A 20,876-nucleotide genomic window follows, 5' to 3' on the forward strand; every position below is an offset into this window, starting at 1 on the left:
CATATTAAGGAATGGCCTTTAGAAAGGAGACTCCCGAAGCACCAGTATGTGTCTGCTCCCTATAAGGGCCAGAATAAAGGTAAGCACAAGTATATAGTCACACTCCTACATCACCGCTGTTTCCTAGAACAACCTGGGACAAGCCAAAGGTGCTCCCTGGCCTCAGTCATCTGAGCTCATCTAGCAACAGTATGAAAGTCCTGCTTGGACCTGCAGTCACACAAGAACCTAACACCAAAAAAAAAAAACCCAAACCATAAAAAAACCCCAAACTTACAGTCAGTGTTGTAAAGGAAACCCAAGGGTGAAATAGCAACACGTTAAGACTTCTGTATCCAGAAGCTATAACAAGGCACTCAAAATGAGTTATGTGAATGTTTAACTTAACTTTTAAGACCACGTGCTAATATTTGTCTTGACAAATATCACTTGTTACTTGCAGGATGAACTGGAAGATATATATACATATAAGAAAGGGTATTTTCGTAACTGTTAGGAACAACCTTCCCACAAATTAAGAAAACTTTCAGATGATTCACCAGATATTTATTTTAATTACCTCCCTCTTCTACCTCCTACATAAACCTCACTAATGGTAAAACTGGAAGCTCATGGAAATAAATAAAAATTCGTTGCATACAGAACTCCAGTCTTTTTAGGCAATATATTGCTTCCATTTATTATTCAATAAACCTATCTATTATAAACTCTACTTCTGGCTAGCTTCACTTTATTCCAAGTACCAACATGAAGCCAAGCCAAATTGTTTTCTGATATCTAGCACATATTAATCACTTTAAAAAAAAAAAAAAATCCACTGCAGTCATTGTACACTTACCCAGTAACAGGTTTGTTTGCTTTTTAAACAAGATAGTGAATACAAACACACGATGTATACTATAAAACTGGATGGAGTGCAAGGAAGAAATATCACTTACAGACACAATCTTAAAAAAAAAAAAAAGACTGTGTCAATACATCTGTAACAAAAAGCACACAGGTTATATACAGACATCTGCACACATATGTAAAAGACAACAAACTGAGGACATTTTATTTCTACTTTTACACAGCAAGAATAAAAAGTTTAGGATTACTGTCATCTCTTCATATGGCATTAACCTTAAAGATTTTATTAGTCAGTAGTAGTAATTTTTTAATCTCTTGCTGTATGCTTCCATTGAAACATTTATCAGCAGCGTTTCCTGCTCAGAGAGAATAAAACAGTTACAGTTTGCAGGTCAAACACAAAACCAAAGGTTTATTGTGTTAAGGTTTGTATCTGCTTACTCATATTTATTTCTTCAAAGTTACACAGCATTTGAGGGCACTTTAGTTTACCTGTTTTCATGAAAGAGTCGAAGAGGAGGAGAAGAAAAAGCAAGGGACTAATCTAACAACATGAATAACCTTGCAGAAAGTTTAGAAAGTAAAACATCAGTTCCGAGCACCAAGAAAGTTTGCACGGCTTTGACAGACACACGATTGTATTTCTTTAATGAATACCATAACAGTTTAATTCTGAGACAGCACCTTAAGCCTACAGCTAGGCAGTAAAACCACCTGCAGTCAAACAGCATACTGTTTATGTATCATTTAAAAAAAAAAGACAGCCCGTTTTTAAATATTGATTCTCATAAGCAACAAGGCAAAATCGAGCTTTTCACACAAACATAAATAAGGATTTCAATGTTACTTCAGAAGCACTGAACAGTGCTTTCACTTCTGTAATAACCATCTTTTGTAGGGTAAAAGAGCCTTCCATAAAATAGAAAAAGCATGCGTAGCTGCAAAGTCATTCAAGTAAAGTGATTGTTTCACAAACAACTGACAAGGCAACAAGCTGAACTTTTTTTAACAGCCTTTTAAGCACCAGATAGATACCAATTACGAGTATGCTTGCTCTAGAAGTGAGAAAGCAAATCCCTGTCCAAAATAACAAAAAAATTAAGTCACCGACATTTTTTATTTCATTTTTGCCCTAAAAAAGTGAGATGCAAGATCGCAACAGTGAGTTTCATAGGACAGAATATGTCAAAGTTGGCAACACTATGGGCACTGCCAGAATCGACCCTAAAGCAGATGCTGTCAAGCCAGACGAGAAGCCAGTATTCCTGGGGAAGAGGGAAGCGAAAGGGAAGGCAGTGCAGAGAAATGAAGTCAAAGAACAGGCCCGGCTACCCCCGCACAGGGTCTGAGCAAGTCCTGCTAACGAGGCCCCCTCACCAGGGGTCGGCGAAAGGGCCCGGGGGAGAGGAAACACCGGGGATCACGGCCAAACCCGGGCAGCAAGAGGAGAACCAGGAAGGACTCGCAGAGGAGCGAAGACGCGTGGGACGCGTCCACCCGGGCGCGGGCGGCCCCGGGGGCAGCAGGAGCCACCGAATCCCCTCTAGCAGCAGCGAAGGCCCGCCTGAGGCCTACTTAGCGCTGAGGCCGCAGCCCGCACTCACATCTGGCTGACGAGCTTCTGACGGAAGTTGGTGCTGCGCCAGTCGGTCTCGGGCCCGGTCACGTCCATCCCTGCCTCCACCGCGAGCGCCGCCCGCCGCTGCCGCCGCGCTCCCCGCCACCGCCTCGCCGCACGCCACCGCGGAAGCGTCACGCACCCACTTCCGGTGCGCTGAAGGATTGGGGGAAATGGAGTCCCGGCGCGGAGACCCACCAACTCTCGCGAGAGGTGCCCGCCGGCGCGGGGCTCGCTGGTAAACGTAGTCCCACCCTGGGCACCCCACCTGCTGCGCCGGCACCGCCGCGGTGCCGCCGCCCGCAGCCCCAGGCGCCGCCGCACGACCGGGCACACCCTGCTCAGGGACACCACTGCGCCGCCGGGGCCCCATGGGCTGGCGGGTGCCCGGGTGACGCTGGGGGCTCTCGCCCCCGCCGCCCGCCCCGGTTCCGGCCGCTGCCGCCCCGCCCTCGCCGGGCGGGCGTGTCACGCGCCGTCGCCGCCGTTTCCGGGTCGCATATGAAGGCGGAAGCCGCCGCCGCTCTCGGTAGGTGGCTGGGACGGCGGCGGAGGGGGGAGAGGGAGCGCTGGGCCGCCCGCTGCTCCCGGGGAGGCGGTACCCCGCAGCCGGCCCCGGCGTTACCTGTTCCCGCTGGGGACAGAGCGAGTACCGGGGCAGCCGGCGAGAGCCTGTCCCGGCTCGGCGGGACGAGGCCCGAGCGGGTGAGGCGGTGTCCCCCCGCAGGGAAACCAAGGGGCGCCGGCGGGCGGGAGGGACACGGGCGAGGGGTTGCCGGGTGCGACGGCCAGAGCGGGTCTGGGGGCAGCGCGGCGGGTACCGGCGCTCGGTCTGCTGGCCCCACTGCCGGCCAGGGCCGCCCCTTGCCGAGGCCCTGCCGCCCGCACGAAGCTACGGGGGCCGCCCTAGCAGCCAAGGCCCTGCTGCCTGCACGGAGCCCCTGAGGACTGGCCTGGCGAGGCCGACGCCGAGACCTCCGTCCCGGCTGCCCGGGCTGCCCGCACGGGATGAGCCGGGGGCGGGGGGTAGCGGGTTTCAGGGCCTGCAAAGGCATTTTCAGCAGGGGAAGGGAAAGTAAAACCATAAGCATGTTTGAATGGCTTTCACTTCTTCGTCACAGGGTTAGCCTGCAGTCGGGCTGTCTCTTTTAATGATGTCCCATCCCCTGCAGAGAACACTGCTCATTCCCTGTTCCTGATGGGAAAATGTATCAGTTACAGGGAGGGGGATGACAACATGACGATTCTTCCATATTACAATTTCTTGGTAACACTTGGGCCACAGGCCACCTCCCAAAAACACTCTACAGAAAACTTTACAATTTATGAATTTGGGTAAGTTGCAAGTTACTCATAGATAAGGCAAAATGATTCAAGTTAGAAAGCTCATACTCTGTAGGTTATGCTACTGTTCATGGGAAAAAGATTTTTTTGTGTATTTAAACATAGATACATTTCATGGGAGTTTTGTCATATACATACTAAATATGAGATGTTTTATTCTCTCTGTGCTCTAGAAATAACTTCTAATAGGCTTGGAAAAACAAACACAACTGGTGTTTGCTTCTGAAAGGAACGAATGCCAAAGTTTGTGAGACAGCATAGTTTGCAAAAGCTGTTTTCCAAACTATGCCCTCACTTCAAGTACACTGCTAGTGCTAGAAACTGAAAGTGGCTCAGAAGTTCAGCCCAGAGTGATGTGCTTGCGTATTTCCATTAGTGACTTAAAGAAAGATGGTGTGTATAGACCTATCAAAAGCATCTCATCACTTGATGAGCATTCAAAACTAATGTTGAGATATTGTATACTATCAGATGTCTGTCTTTGTTTCTTTCTTTTTGTGGGGACCTCGGTCAAAGGAGCTGTTTGGGTTGTTTCCCCTATTTGTAGAAGGTTCCTAAAGTGAAGTGGTATTTCAGGAAGATGATTTTAATTTTTTTTGCACGGTTGTGAATGCATAGAGGGATAATTCTGAAAGAAGCGCTGCTGAGAAAAGCTGCTGCTTTTCCTTCACCCCTCTTCTCTTTGTTTTTTCTTCACCCCTCTTCTCTTTGTTTTTTCTTCAAAAAGCATGAAACTGGCTTAAAGTCTTGTCTACACCTAATGGTGTACTCAGTCGTCTCCTATGTAGCAGAGTCTTACAAGGGCCCATTACAAATTATGGTATAGTTAGTGAATTATGCCAGTATTTGCACTCTAGTTAGAATGAATAGTTTTGCCTTTCAGTTTACATTGTTTGTGGCATCACCTCTGTTTTCTGCAGTATTTTGGCAGGCACCCAGCTGCCTCCCCATTCTGCGCACTCCCAGACTAGTTGATCTATTTGTTTGCCTGCCCTCTGCCCTGTTAAAATTCTGGTATGTGGCCAGGTTCTGCCTATTTGCATTTGCAACCCCTGAGAGTCAGCATAAACTAGCATCCTGCTCTAGTCTTGTATCTTGTCTTCTTGTCAGGCTTTCATCTGAAGCCTGGCTTAGATCCTAGTTCTTGTTGCTCCCTAGGGAGAGATGAAGGTGTGGGAAGCCTTAGGGCACAGATTTTAAACATCCTTCAATGCACTAAGACTTTTAAGGGCCTAATGTATTTGGATCACAATCAGCACGCCATAGTGGTTGCTCTGTATTAGAAAAAAGCTACGAAGAAGCTGGCCTGCAAGAGAGAACAGAGCTGCAACTGAGCAAGCTTTAAGAATGGACTAAGAGGAACCACATAAATTTCAATAGCAAAAGCAAAGTCATGCATCTGGGCGCATGCATGGCTCCATATATCAGAGCAGGTTGGAGACAAGCCTGGCTAGAAGTCAGCTTTACAAGAAGAGAGCCTGAGGGTCCTGATGAGCAAAGCTGAATATGATTCCTCCAGTAGGGGCCAGCTTCATACTGGGCTGTGTTAGCAAGAAACTGGGAAATTGGGGTCATGGGAAATTATTATTTCCCACTCTGTTCAGCACTTATAAGTCCACAAAACCTGAATACCCTGCCCAACTTTGAGGTCCATGCTGAAAGACAAACCTGTGAGTTCAGTGGAGGACCACCATAGAGGGCAGGAGCATGTACAAGGAGATACAAGCACATGTAAGGCAAGAAGGCTGGGTTTGTTCAATCCAGAGAAGAAAAGGCTAAGGGGAGAGCCAGTTGCCATTTTTTAAGCTCTCTAATGGGTACAGGGAAATGTAGAGCCAAACTCTTCTTTTGTGGAGCACAGTGCCAAAGATGAGGGGCAAGTGTCACAAATTGCAGGAAAAGAAATTCAGACAGGATAAAGAAGGAAACAAATTTGATGGTTAAGCACTCAGTTTTCCTATTATTGACAAGGTTAGAGATTCTGCACTTCACTAGACAAAGCTCTCAGCATCCTGACCCAATTTTGAAGATTTCCCTGCTTCGAGCAGGAGATTGGACTAGAGACCTCCCAAGTTTCTTTCTAGCCTAAATTATTCCACAATTCTAAGAAAGCATGGGCTCCCCACCAAGCTTGAACCACCTGTCCATATGGCAGTAAGCTAAACAGATTTGGATACCCGACACCAGCAAGCTCTAGTTTATTTTGGGCACAGCTGATGCACAAGAAAATATCACTATCTGCATAAAACACATCTTTGTAGAGATGTAACTGACAGCCATGAGCTCTTCAATACAAAAATGTCTGAGTTTCCATAGAAACTAACTTCGGTAATCCTTCCTGTATCCAGCCATTTCTCTATAGTAGAGAATCAAGGCTGTCATCACTGATGATAGTAAGCATCAGTGTATGACATAGATGCTAGTCGTAGAAGGGGTGAATAGTTGTCTAGGTGAGTATCATACCGTGCAACACCAATAACAGACTTCAGCACTGTAAATTATCTACACTATGTTTAAAGCACAGGATCAGTGCACAGCATATCTCCAAAGAGGATAAAGGCTGAGTATATCTATAATGGCAGCAGGATGCATCCAGGACATGTGCCCTGACCCAGCTGCTGGGAAGCGCTCCCAGGTACAACACAGATATATTTCTCAGGGAAGCAGGACTCCGTTCTCGGTCTCAGGAAGCCATGCTGTAAGCCATATGAATTCCCACTCCCCAGAATGTTCTTTACTGGAGCACCACACAAACACCTTCATGTAACAGTTGCTCTGCACTTAAAAACTTAGGTAGTACAGACACTGCATTCTCTTCCACCACATCTATTTTACCATGCCTTTAACTTTTCCTTTCCCCCTTCTAGTTCAGCTATTCCATTCCTATACCCTGTGTTCTTAAAAGGATGAGAATTTTCAGTGAGCACAAGAGCAAGCCAGCATATCAGTCTCTTGCTGTTTTGCCATTTGAATGATCAAGCCACAGTCCATTCCTCCTGCCCCAGTGCCCAGTCCCAGGAGGTTTCCTCAGTCATAAACCACATACCTTTGCTGTGAAAGCAAGTATTCTGTCATTGATTAGAGGAGGGATTTTGTTAAAAAAATGAACCACAACTCTTTTCATGTACAGATAGTTGAATAGTCAGAAACCTCACTAAGACTTGCACTTTTTCGTACAAGTAATCTGCAGAAGCACGTTGTGGCAATGGAGGTTGAATACAAGACAATCACACTGAGCTATCATCAAGCCACTGATGCCATAGCTTCCACTGTGTTCATAGCTTATTAGAAAAGACCACACTAAACCTTGAATATAGTACAGAGAATAGAAGGAAATATTAGATATCCTTCATACTCCCTCCCTGTCTATCATTGCAAGGCATGGCTGCTTTCTCACAGTTCCCAAATGGAATCCAGATACACAACACAGAAAATTTCAGTCTATTGAAAAAGAGCAGTCTTGTCTTTCTGCCCTCTACAACCCTCTTGTCTGAAGGTTTTGCTGTTTATGGGGGATTTGTTTGTTTTGTTGTTTTAACTCCTTGATGTGAAGTGACCAAACAGTGCAGGTCTTCCTACATTAGCATTGCCTATAGAAATGCACATACAATTACTGACCGCCTTCTTCCTCTTAACATACTGGACACTCAATTGTAATACCCTAAAATTAATCACAACATTAACCCGTGTCCTCTAAAAGATAAACGCAAACATACATAACTTCAGTCTCAAGTACCTTGTGCAGCCAGCTAAGAAAATCTCTAGTCTGATTTTCTCTGCAATTTCAACACAGTTAGAACAAGGACTTGCCTTACCTTATTTCTGAAGGCAACATCCCACAGCACATAAGACGATACTTCTTATCTTTGCTACTGTTAAAGAAACTGAGTGAACAGAAGGAGTTCCTTGTCTCTTCCACCTTAGGGTCAGTCCTGCAATACTCGGCCACTGAATCCCATTGTTAACAGCTGACCATCAAAGAAAAACACGCACAAGGCCGGGTCGGGGGGAGAAGTATTACTTAGATTTCTAGGAACTTGGCTCAGTCATAGAGCAAGTTTCTCAGTAAGAGAAGCAAGAGAACAGAGAGGCCTCAATAACATCCTCCAAGCCCCCTTCTGGTAGAGAGGCTCAGGACTGAGGGAACTTAGCTGCATGGTTCAAAGGACTGTGCATTTACATTAGCTAACAAGGGCCTGCCTACAACTCCTTCATCTACAGGGACAGATATGCCAGTCTGTGAAAATAGCATCTCAAGCCTTAAAAGCCAGCAGCAGAGTTTCTAAGTGGTCAGGAAGGAAAAAGAGTAAACAGAAGGTTTTCCGCAGCATGCAAGAAGCTGAACAAACCTGTTCTGTCTCTCCATTCAGAGCTGTACCGCTTGTACTACATTTAGCTTTTGTTTTTTTAAAGGACAATAAAGATTAAGCACAATAGAAGTTTGAGGAGATGGGGTTAAATTATTTTCAGCTAAAAATATACAGAGTTTATTCAATAAAGTTCCTTGCTATTTTTAAGATTGATGGACACTTAGAAGGCATAACAATTCCTAGGTACATTAACAGTCATTCCCCCCCACCCATCTGGTACACCACACATAAAATAGCACACTTCTACTGTTTGGGGTACCAGACAGTAACAAAGGCACAAAGGACACAGGAGAAAGGTCAAAGTTAGACCACACAGCCCGAGAAGCAAGGTGCTGTGCCAACACCAATATCACTCCACAGCAAATTTGTAGTCAGCATTTAGAACAACATCCAGAGAGATACGCTAAACTCACCAAGCACTCTGCATTTAATCCAGAAAACTTCAATGCCAAAACCACCACACTTCTTTCAAAGAAGCCCACAACACAACTCCACTAACCCTGATTCAACAACTACTCGTTGTAACTTCCTACCCATCCAGCCCCAGCTGCTCCTTGTACAGCTATTACAAAGCTGAGGACAGTCAGTAATCAGCTAAGTGAATCTTGCTGGCCACCCCCAACACCTGCCTTGTCTTAAAGGTCTTGTCTACCAGCTCCTGAGAGTACCTAGGTATGAGTTAAGAGACTTTCCTTAGCTTTTGGCTTAAAGAGGACTTAACCACCTATGCCAGTCAGACATCATAGATTAAAACCATAAATGCTTACCTTTAATTTTATAAGTAGGCAAGAATTCATAAAAATAAGCAGTGAGAATTTTTCTAAAGAAGTGTGTTACCACTGGTTAAAACTATAATAATAGGCATTCATAGTTATTTACGAGCCTTGAAGACTGATTTAGGAGAACAGGGAGAAACACACACCAGGATATAGGTTCTCAGAGTAGCCACCATAATTAAGAAACTTCATGTATCTGTGTACAAAAAGAGCTCATGAGTGCTGGCAAGTTTTAGACCATGTACACTGTACCTGCTCAGTAGTATTCTACGCTTTTTCCACAGCAACATTGGTATTCAACATGCAGCTAACTGGCTGGCAGCTGATAAATACAGATGGCAAAATACTCATCGATAGCTACAGTGTTGAATTTCCATATCATAGTGTCTCTGTGCTCCAAACACACAAGACAGGTCTTGTGTTGATATACATGCATGAGTGACCACCCTGAGGACAGTCCAGCCCACTAGTGATAGCCAAGATACAATCCAGGAGCAGAAGTTGAGAACAAGAAGTAGGGACTGCCAAAATTCATAAAATAGAGCATAACAAAATACCTGTTGGCTCAGCTGTTGACTAGCCAAAAATCAGCTGTGGAGGATGGTCAAACTTCTTCATACTTCTTCAAACATACTTCAGCTGTAGTCCCAGCATCTATGTTTGACCACACTGGGTTTACCACGGGTCTGCTAAAAGGGCCAGCTTGTTCAGCTATTGCTAACAGTTGTGGGATAATTCAAATCCATGTCCAGTAGAACTAGCAGAGAGATTAACTCCCTACAGATCTCCAAGACAGCCCCATTTGTCACTGAAAGTCCTGTAGATACTAATGTTCATACAGCCTTCAGAATCTCTAATTATTTCTGATTTTTTAAAAATTTACTCTCTTTCATAATACTATTTGATCTTCCTGGTTCTAGTTACCATATTTGTAAGATAGGATCCGCCTAGGGGCATTACTTGCTGAAAGCTTCACCCCCTTTCTATTCCTTTTTAAGATTATTTGGATACAGAATGTATTCTGAATAGTAACTGTCCACAGTTATATTAATTAAAGGTAGATTTAAATAAAGGCTTGTCGTGATTATACAGGTTCCCCACTCCACTCTGCACGTACCTCTCTCTCTCTCAGGAAGCCACTTCTCCTACAATACAGTTCTTTGCTAACAGTTGTTACACAGGTTCAATGGCCCGTGTAGTTTAATATATCTCACTTATTTCTCCCTAGTCTCTCTTTCACCAATGTCTACAAGATATGACATGCTGTAAGACTGTATCAAAGGTCACGCTGTTTCCACTACCCAACAAAAGTCTTTGAATTCAGAAAATAGTTCATTTGTTACATTTACTTCTGCTTTTTGATGCAATGATTTTATTTTCATAGAGACTTCTTTTCATATAGCTCTCTAAATAGCTGAAAAGATGCAGCCTTTTTTGGGGCATTAACCACATTAACTCTGGAGTGTTAACCACATTAAACCATGGTTTATCTGAATCTGTTCCTCATTTGGACCATATCTCACTCTAGTTTGGTTTTGGTACGTTTATTTCCTTCTAGTGAAATGTGAAATTTCTGATCAACATCTAGTAACACTCCTTCACTTGCCTTTCTTAATACATTATCTCCCTTGCCTCAATCCATCACTTTTAGTATTCCCCAGGAGCAAATCAAATGATACAGTAATGTTTTGTCTGCTTCACAAGCAGTCATCTTAGTTCTAGGAAAGCATCTAGCTATCACGAAAAATAATCCATTACTCATCTCCTCAGCTGATGATGGATAGTTTCCTCTGTATAATCAACTTGAATGTGCTCCCTAGAAGGCTGTCTCATCAGAGCTCCTCTTCTGAGCTGGTTGTCTTCGTTTTTCTGGCAAAGAACAGACAACCATTAATATGCTTTTTCAGGTTTTTTTCCATCCCATGTCACCTAGCTTCCTTTTGTTTTGGACAGCGTAGGGTAACTTGTCTCAGGCAGAAAAATAAACATTTTCATATTTCTTGGTGATATCCAGATAGCTCCTTCTTCACTGACCATACACAGATTTGAGAGATTTCCAATGCTGCGTTCACTGTCTATGGCTGGTACAATTAAACAGTGGTTCCTTTTCCTTATTCTTTGTTTGGATTTGCTGGGTTTGTTCTGCTTTTGCTTCTCTGACTGCTGATAACCCCTTGTGACTATTCCTTGTGCCACTAAGCTATTTCCCAGGCTGCATAACTGTGTCTTAAGCAGCCATATCAGCTAAGTTATTTCCTTTTGCTAATGTGGTTTTTTTTAATGCGCTCCAACAACTGGATAGAGTCTATGAGCTCTAACTGCTACAACGTCTGACATTCTTCAAAGACAATAGAAAGGGTAAATTACAGGATGGTAGAAGAGGACTCATGAGATTTTGAGAGCTTAACCATAGACATGAAATACAGTCACTTCCAGCTAGCTTTTTACAGGTGTTTCCCCATGTGCCAGAGGGGACTTTCCTACAGCGTCAATGGCAGCCCTAGAAAAAGTTACAGGATAGCCCTCTACAGTGCCTACACTGGAGGAAATACCCTCTCTCTGCAGGGAATCATAGCGAAGTGAAAAGCAGTTGTGCATGCTAGCTTGAAGTTGTCACAACAAAGAAACTCATTTTGAAGCCCACAGTTTCATATAGTATTTTATAGAATGATAAATGGAAATGTGCTCAGCTAAGGAAAATGAAAAACGAGACAGGGAGAGATGAGAGCTTTCGGATTCTGGGGTAAAATATCAAGAGAAGGAGTGAAGGTGCAGTTTATATTGCAGCAAAGTTATCAGAGGATATTAGGCAACTTGGAATTTGGCAAAAATTATGTCAGTCTTGTTCTTTGTTATAAATTATGCAGAAATGCAAAGGGAACTAGGTTCTGGTAATGGGTTGGGAAGTTAAACTCTTGCTAAGAAAAAAAATATTCCTACATGCTACATACTCTGACTCTTAGACTGAAAACCCAAGAGTCAGAATATTTGCTTGAAAAACCATGTTCTGCCAGTTTGGTGTGCTGACATACACCTGTGTATTTCCAGTGTCATCATTCAGAGTAATTTTTTCAGGGTGGAACCGTCTCTCCATTGACTGAAGAGTTGGTTTGATTTATTAACTGTGACAGGCAGGGGTCAGAGGACCATTCATAAAGCAAAAGGTACAAACCTTTGCTGATTCTGTTGTCTCACAGATTTCATTCTGCTACAGCTGGTGGCTGAGCATTTCTGCCTGGGATGGCGGAGGATCAGGAGCTGACTCAGCCACACAAAGCTCAACTCGAGCCCTCCCTTCAGCAGCGCACCAGCAACACATACCGCAGTGCAGAGCACTCTCAGGCCTTGCTCAGTGGCTTGGTATCTCTCCGAGACAGCAGCATCCTCTTCGATGTAGTTCTGGTAGTGGAAGAGAAACCTATTGAGGCTCATCGCATACTTCTAGCTGCATCCTGTGACTATTTCAGGTACACTTCAGTACAGCAGTAACAAGCATGTGTCTGAATGTTACCCAAATCATCCAAATCTTCTGTCTTGGCGCACTTCTTCTGGATGTAAATTTAGACCTGTAAGATGGAGCTGAATGTGTTTCAAAATACTAAGTATGGCTTTATTCATCTCTCTGTTATGTCTCTACAGAAATAAAGCTCTTGTTCCTGCACATTGAGCTTACCTCCACTAAATTCACTGCGTGTGGTACTTGGAGGTATATAAAGAGATGAGACTATCTGAACAGGTGTCTTCTGCATAAATGCACTCTGGGTGGCTTTTAACATATCCTTAGCATTGTAAGACTTTGTCCATTGTGGTGATCACCTCATAATACACAAAAAGACACTGGAAGTGGGTCACTCCTCTGTTACATGCCTGTAGTGTGACTCACTGTCCATTAAATCAGGCACTCCCTGGTCAACTTGACTAGCAGTTTCTTGAACTGACTTTATTTTCATAGAGCAAACAAACAAATCTCAAGGCAATCAAGCCAAATTTCTAACTGGAGGAAGAACTGCTCTAGCTTAGAAAAAATTCCTACAGTCCCAAGTTCCTCTGTTTTTCCTCTTGCCCCACACCCAGAGTATCTGCCTCTGCCCATTGACTATCCATATGTACTGGATCTGTACTTAAGTCCTTCAGCTGTGAATCATACCTTTCAGATGCCCCCTACTGTTTTCCTGCACAATGAAGAGTGTTTTTTTCTTAGGTCCTAAAGGCCTGTGCTCTTTCTATCCTTGGCTTAAAGAAGAGGTAATCCCATAAAAGAGTCTGGCTAGGATTTTATCTTTCTGAATATTTTTTATGTTCCCAGGACAACATAATATAAGCAAACTGAATATAGCTTCAATGCAAATCTGCCATAGCATGTGCCATTGTCTTTTTTACAGAGGAATGTTTGCAGGAGGACTGAGAGAGATGGAACAAGAAGAAGTCCATATTCATGGCATCTCCTACAATGCAATGTGTAAAATCTTGAACTTCATTTACACTTCTGAGCTGGAACTCAGTGTGAACAGTGTACAGGAAACCTTAGCCGCAGCCTGTCAGCTTCAGGTGAGGTACTGGGAGATGTGACAAAAAAGAAGCAAGAAGCAAAAGCAATAATGAAAGAAAGAGAAGATACAGATATCTAGTTAAGTGGAGGGTTAGGGGGTGAAAAAGAGCATGGGTCAGATGAGAAGAATTTCTTTGAGATGCTGTATCCACTGGAACTAACTACGGAAGGGTAGGAACAATGAATGAGTGCATGCATATCTCATTTGTGCCAATGCTTTTATTACTTATAAAAATTTACCATTTCAGCTAGAGGACTGTTTTATACAGCACTCATTTACAGTTATCTGCTTATGACAGCTTCCCTAGAATAGAATACCTCTGGCCTATGGTAATGGACAGGGCTTGCTGCTCAGAAATTGCTGTGCTGCTCAAGCCTGCCAAGAACTTCCCCAGATTGAGTCCACAGGTACATAATCTCCCCCGGCCCCATCACTACAGGAAATCCTATCACTGTGGTTTCTGCACTAAGTGCAGAGTTCATGTGCCTTTAAGACAAGATTTTTTTCTCAAATTTCCCCTACAGCTAATTGCTGCACAAGGCTTTGGTACTAAATCTTGAACTTTCTGGGTGCTTGCTTTGGTTGCTTTCTACACGCTTAGCACCACCTTATTAGCAGAGGGGCTCTTGGACAGCAGTTAGTTATTTGCCAGTGGTCCCTCCTGCTAGATACAACTTCAAATCATATTCAGAAGACAACAGTAAATATTAATTTTCCTTTCAAATGGCTTCCTGTGCTCTTGAATGATACAGATATATTTGCTAGAGATACAGTCTTTGATACAGTATGTCTATAGTGCTCTGAAAGAACAATTACAGAGTGGATGCAAAAACCTGGCTTTCACCATGTGCTTCATGCCTTCTGTTTACATGACTGCCTCCCAGGCAGCCTGCAGCTTGGTGCTATGCTAACAAAGCAGGCAGCCTGGCTGTTTGGTGTCCCATGTGTCTTGGAAGACACACTGCTGCTGCACCTGAAGCCAAATTCATAGGCTTGCAGTATGATGTGGCTAGAAGATCTATATTATATTCATCTACATACCCATGTTGAGTTGTTCTTTTTCTCTGGAGAAAGGTGAATTGGGTGCCAGTGAACATGGTGATCAGGCTGTGAGGAGAGCAGTCATCTTGTGGACAACTTTCTTACAGTCATCCCAGGCTTCTGTCACCTGTCTCCTGAGTGGGAGGCAAGTAGTGTCGGAAATGAAAAATATCTCTCTCTTGCAGATTCCAGAAGTCATTAAGTTCTGTTGTGATTTTCTCATGTCCTGGGTAGATGAAGAGAACATCCTCGACGTGTACAGACTAGCTGACCATTATGACTTGAGACATTTGAGTGATCAACTGGACTCCTACATTTTGAAGAACTTTGCAGCTTTCTCAAGGACACAAGTGTACCGACAGCTACCCTTGCAGAAGGTCTACTCCCTTCTCAGCAGCAACCGTTTGGAGGTTAACTATGAGTTTGAAGTTTATGAAGGGGCACTTTTTTATCATTATTCTCCAGAGCAACTGGAGACAGATCAGGTCTCCCTGATGGAGCCCCTTAAGCTACTTGAGACAGTTCGTTTTCCTCTGATGGAACCCCAGATCCTGCAAAGGCTTCATGACAAATTAAATCCATGTCCTTTAAAAGATACAGTTGCAGATGCATTAATGTACCACAAGAATGAATGTCTTCAGCCAATTCTTCAGAGCTCCCAGACACAGCTGAGATCAGAGTTCCAGTGTGTAGTGGGATTTGGAGGGATGCATTCTACTCCATCCATTGTCCTCAGTGATCAAGCCAAGTATCTGAACCCCTTGTTGGGAGAGTGGAGGCATTTTACAGCTGCACTAGCTCCCAGAATGTCCAACCAGGGGATCGCTGTTCTCAATAATTTTGTGTATTTAATTGGTGGAGACAACAATGTAAGTGGTTTTCGAGCAGAGTCAAGGTGTTGGAGGTAAGATAAGGATAATCCTGCTATTGTTTTTATTACCACCCTGTTGCCCATCTCTGAGTCAGTAAGCCAATAGCGCAGTCTGCATGCTTGCCAGCCAAAAGATTAGGAACTGAGCAGCAGCCTCACTGAAAGAAAACAAGAAATAAAGAAATGAGCCTGATAGTAACAGGAAGCTTACAGCAGTGCTTATGGGACAAAGCCAAGCCTGACAGGGTAGAAACAGCTACTCATTCAAGAGTATTACATGTGCTGCCTTTCTGCCTTGTTGGAGGGGGCAAGTATTAAAGGCATGGGAAGCAATAATGGACTGGGGGTCCCTAGAACCCTAGATTTTCTAGATGCTCTGAAGCTAGAATTTTCAAGAAGTCTTCTGTGTGTAGTTTTGGTCCCAATACAAAGGGATTTAGCTGACAAAAAGGATTTTTAAATAAAATGCTTTTACTGGTTGATTATCAAGAATTTGTGTGCACAATAGCAGTATTCCAGGGTCCCCTTATATGCTTCTGTGCCAGGGAAAAGCGCAGGAGGAAGGATCAATTTTAGATCTTAATGCCCATTACATTGCAAAAACAGATACAAACCCTTTTGTCTTTATATTGTGGTTGTTTTTACTAGTTTTAGCTGAGTTGCCCTTATTTTGTCATGTGTAGTTTCACTTCACAACCAGTTTTCTCTGTAGCGAAAATTTCCAGACCAGATAGATATTTTGACCTGAAAATTCATCATGAGGTTCACTTTGGGCAGCAGATATTTGAGGAAAATACACATATTTATGCCCTTCTTGGCTTCTTGAAGATCCAGATTCAGTCTTTGTGCTATTTTTAGACTCTTTTACTTCGTAGAATGGCTTTGTGCAAGCAGAGACTTTGATGTATAACCTGACAGCAGTGTATAAGATAATGGAAAACGTAGGCTTTTATAGCATGATTATATCAGCTAAAATACATCTTCTAAAAATAGAATAAAACAACTCTGCTAATAATAAAATGCTGACAAGGCCAGATTTCACTCCACTTACAGCTGAGCTCAATTTCAGCCAAAGACAGTACAGTAACCCACATCTGTGGTGCTGTCTGGTATTCCAGCAATGATTTCTGTGGCTGTACAAATAACCTTCTTTGATCCCATTCTTTTACAAGGTATGACCCGCGACACAACAAATGGTTCCAGATCCAGTCCCTACAGCAAGAGCATGCCGACCTCAGTGTTTGTGTTGTGGACAACTATATATATGCCGTCGCAGGCCGCGATTACCATGAAGACCTGAGGGAAGTGGAGAGGTATGACCCTAAAAGCAACACTTGGGAATATGTGACACCTCTGAAGAAGGAGGTAAGGAGTGCATTAGCCACACACACTACTACAGTTCCCCAATTCCTGTTTCATCTTTTTAGATGCTTTTCTCACGTGTAGCTTTTAATTTGCTGATATTCAGATGGGAAAAAGTAGCCTCTGCATATGGGATAAATGAATATCAAGAAAGGAGAATAATAATATATGTAAATTCCATTTTGAGGTTAAATGCTTATTTTTCCCTGTTTTCCTGTTGTTTTCCCCTGCACCTTTATCATGTTAATCCTTAAAACCATTTAAAATTGAGCAAAACCTCTGGGAACAGGAAGTTCCCATTTCTCCTAGGCAGGTAAACTATGAGCCACAGTAGTACAAGCTTCTCATTTACAGTCCTGACAACATGCTTTACTCCTGATCAGAAGAGATAATGGCTCAGTAAGAAGGTACATCAGTTTCTATAGCCTACTTAGTTCCTGCACACAGAACTGAGATTGGGTAAGAAGTTCCAGTGACAATAGCTGATGTGATGCAGAATCACATCTCAGTCAGCTAACGTAAGACCATTACTCATTTGAAATATGTGAGTAATAGCTATCTTTTGTCATCAGTACCATTTATCCTTCTAGAACAGCAATTGCCAAACTAGCAGTTGCGACCCCAGGAACGAGAAAATAGTGTAGTGACATGGGAATTGGGGTTATGAGTGGAAAAGTTTGTTCTAATACTGTTAAAAAAGGCAAGAATTTCCATTTTCAAGTTAAAAGTGTTGCAAAGGAGTAAGATAAATACAAACAACTGCTTGATGAATCTTGGTTCGGGAAGAAAACTAAAATCCTGAGTTTCCTTTCCAGAAACTATGTTGATTTCTACTACACCTTTTAAAAGCGTTCAGTCAAGTGACCAGCACAATATAATATTTGTGATTTCATAATGCCTCTTAATCAAGAATCTCAAGACACATTAAAAATATGAATATTACTGCCATTTTACAAAAGGGATGCAGAGGATAAACAGCTTGCCTGAGGTCACAAACAATAAATGTGTGTCAATGCTGAGAAAAGCCTTAAGATCCAATTGAGTTCCAAGTAGGAAATCTTACCTTCTTGATAACACTGCTTGCATAAGAATAATCTCCAACAGAAAGGCTTTCAAGTAGACTAGGGAGAAAAGTAATAGTATGAATGATCTTCTAATCAAGGAACAAAAAAGAATAAGAACCCACGACAGTTCTGGAAGTTTTAGAAATTCTACTGTATTTCATTCAGAAATTCACACTTATAGCATAATCACCTAGAAAGGAATTGTCTATAAGGAAATCCTTCCAGATGTTGATACCTGCGTAACTCATGAAGAATGTCACTCCCTTAGTGTCTATTCCATACTTTGAAACTGTGAGAAGTGCATAAATCCTTTTGCTTCCTTGTGGTAATACAGGTATACGCACATGCTGGAGCAGCACTGGATGGGAAGATGTATATTACTTGTGGGAGGAGAGGAGAAGACTATTTGAAGGAGCTACAATGTTATGACCCAAAGACTGACCGCTGGGATGTTTTAGCAGATGGTCCAGTGAGACGTGCTTGGCATGGGATGGCTGCACTGCTAGGAAAGCTCTATGTAATTGGAGGAAGCAACAACGATTCTGGCTACAGAAGGGATGTTCATCAGGTGAGACCATGTCATACCTGTGTCTTTCATGGAAGAGTCTCTTTCTTATGGATGCTTGCACTCTGACGTAATGTCTGTCTCTTACTAAGTATGCAAATAAAACTGTCTGCCCAGCAACAGCTACTGCACTAGCTCTCCCCCACTCAATTGCAGAATTTGCAATGATTTATTTACTGTTGTCTGTCTTGAACGAATGCATTGTCTAACTCACAAAGCATTTAAAGCTCTAGCACTTGAAATTCCTACCAATTTTAAAATCTCTTTGAAGGATAACATTCACTGGGATGCACATACCTCATAAGTAGCACATCAAATTTATTTTGCATTGTCTTCTCATGTGCATTTTTTCCAAGTCGAGGACTTTTGACTTAACAATGTTTAATTGCAGGACACAGTTGTATACTTAAATATACTGTATACTTATACAGAGTTGTATAATTAAAAATACAGTACCTGATGATAAGTGATGGCTGGAGAGAATTCTCAAGTCTTATTCCAGCTTCTAGAACTGCTACAGACATGAAAAGAAGACACAATTATAAAGCAAATGAAGATGGCAGAATTAAATCCAATTGAAAAGCGTATCTGAATGATAAAAAAGTGCTTACAAATAAAGTAGTTACGCAAGTAGGTACCCAATGAAATCTAAAACTTCCCATGTGTTTATGGTGCAGAGACAGCTTAGCAGATTTGTCACATTTGTAAGTTCCGGCACGTTTTTTCCTAATGCAAACAGATGCATTATGTCTGATCTTATCCTAGCGTGTTTCCCTATCTCTTTCACTTTTGTATACATTTTTTGAATGACATACAGCTGTTACTCCAGCAGCTGGGTCAAAAGTTGTGATTCAAAGCTATATGGCAACTATGCAGAGTTTTCTGCTGAGTACTGTACTTACTGTACTTCTACTACGTAGTGATATGCTCTCTCCATTATCAACACCCTGTCAAAAGACTGATGATATTGCATGGCTTCCTAAATAGTTTGCCATATGGCCAGGCTCTGTCACTAAGATACAAGTTCGATTTTGGCTAATCTGTCTTTTTTTTTTACAGGTTGCCTGCTACAGGCCAAGCACTGATCAGTGGACAAATGTATGTCCACTACCTGCAGGACATGGAGAGCCAGGTATTGCAGTTTTAGACAACAGGATCTATGTCTTGGGAGGCAGATCCCACAACAGAGGAATCCGCATGGACTATGTCCACATTTACGATGCAGAGAGAGACTGTTGGGAGGAAGGACCCCAGCTGGAAGATGATATTTCTGGGATGGCTGCCTGCGTCCTCACTTTGCCTAGGGCTATTTTAATGGAAACAGAGAAATGGTTCTCAGAATGGCATGCAGACCGTGTGAAGTATCACCTTGACTTTCCATCGGAAGTTATGAGCGTATCAGACTGGGAGGAATTTGACAATTCAAGTGAAGATTAGAGAACTTAAATATTTATTTTTTGCCAGTGGATGAGGAAATTAAGGCTTCAAGAAAATACTTAGATATTTTATATGTCTTTCTTATATATGTAAATCAGTATTTAAAGGTTTGAAAAATAAGTGTTCTGCACAAAATGCCATTCACAGTCAATAACTGCCCATCTGCAAGTGTTCTGCACAAAATGCCACTTACAGTCAGTATCTGCCCACCTGCCAGAAAGCAGCGTTTTTAAAGTAACCACAGAACTGCCATTTTATCCCAGTTAAAGTATAGAGGTTCTTTTGCTTTAAAGGAGACTTTTCTCAACCTTCAGCATGGACAGAAAAAAAGGCACAGAAGGCTCTGTTTGACTAGCTTCTTCCCTTCCAGCTTTTAGCTTGAAAGAGCTTCTTGAGATTTTTTTTTTTTGCTTTTCTTTTTGGTAATAAAACTTCCTAGCCAGCTTAACATAGGAAGGTGACACCTCGTGTCTTCCTCCTGTGCCAGGTGTCAGACAGCTTGATTGGGTTTTCAGCAAGATTGAGCATACGGAAACAGGAACAGTAGCAAGAAAGTCTGAACCTTCATCTCATCTGGGCATGCAACCATCTTTGTAACTGGGTTAGAGTCTGTGAACTGACACCCACTCCTGAACTTCTATACAGCAAGTTCTGTCAACACAATGGAAAGAAGATTTCTAGAAAAATTTCTGTACAGAGTATGACAATCTCATCATTCAACTGTGAGACACATTTGTTCACAAGCATAAATCAATAAATTCTTGTCAGAACTTTTTTCTTTTTAACCACTGTCTCAGTTTTATTAACCATGATGTGAAGTCTGAAAGTTAATGAGTTTAATTAGATCCTGTAGTACTACATTAATATCAGTGAAGTTACACCAGCTTGGGAGATGAGCAATTTTTTTCATTCTATTATTATATGCTTTAGAAGAAGATAAAGAGAGCACAGATTGGCTTGCCATCACATAAGAAAAAAAGCAATAAGGAGATAACTAGAGGTATTGAAAATTACACTGGTCCAGGACCC

The 20,876-nt window shown here is 42.5% G+C and overlaps 2 protein-coding genes across 6 annotated transcripts in view; one reads left to right on the forward strand and one right to left on the reverse strand.

Annotated features, from left to right (window-relative positions):
- MED15 (mediator complex subunit 15) overlaps positions 1 to 2,884 on the reverse strand; it is a 30,257-nt gene extending 27,373 nt beyond the window's left edge. For 3 of the 4 annotated variants that reach the window (XM_074607091.1, XM_074607089.1, XM_074607088.1), the window contains exon 1: positions 2,454 to 2,756. In XM_074607091.1, the coding sequence (XP_074463192.1) occupies positions 2,454 to 2,521 (68 nt within the window). In that variant the 5' untranslated portion in view covers positions 2,522 to 2,756. Of the gene's footprint in view, positions 1 to 2,453 lie in introns of all 4 variants that reach the window. The other variant, XM_074607090.1, reaches the window with a different exon arrangement.
- KLHL22 (kelch like family member 22) lies at positions 2,690 to 20,632 on the forward strand. 2 transcript variants are annotated; one of them, XM_074607092.1, is made up of 7 exons: positions 2,690 to 2,996; positions 12,155 to 12,424; positions 13,340 to 13,505; positions 14,734 to 15,452; positions 16,592 to 16,784; positions 18,180 to 18,413; positions 19,470 to 20,632. In XM_074607092.1, exons 2-7 carry the CDS (start codon positions 12,198 to 12,200, stop codon positions 19,845 to 19,847), a joined length of 1,917 nt encoding a protein of 638 aa, XP_074463193.1. In that variant the 5' UTR covers positions 2,690 to 2,996; positions 12,155 to 12,197; the 3' UTR covers positions 19,848 to 20,632. The 2 variants fall into 2 exon arrangements, with proteins under 2 accessions (XP_074463193.1, XP_074463194.1); XM_074607093.1 differs by having other exon boundaries at positions 12,172 to 12,424.
- The last annotated feature ends 244 nt before the right edge of the window (positions 20,633 to 20,876 follow it).

This window comes from Larus michahellis, chromosome 13 (assembly GCF_964199755.1).
Source record: "Larus michahellis chromosome 13, bLarMic1.1, whole genome shotgun sequence".
Taxonomy (NCBI): Eukaryota; Metazoa; Chordata; class Aves; order Charadriiformes; family Laridae; genus Larus; species Larus michahellis.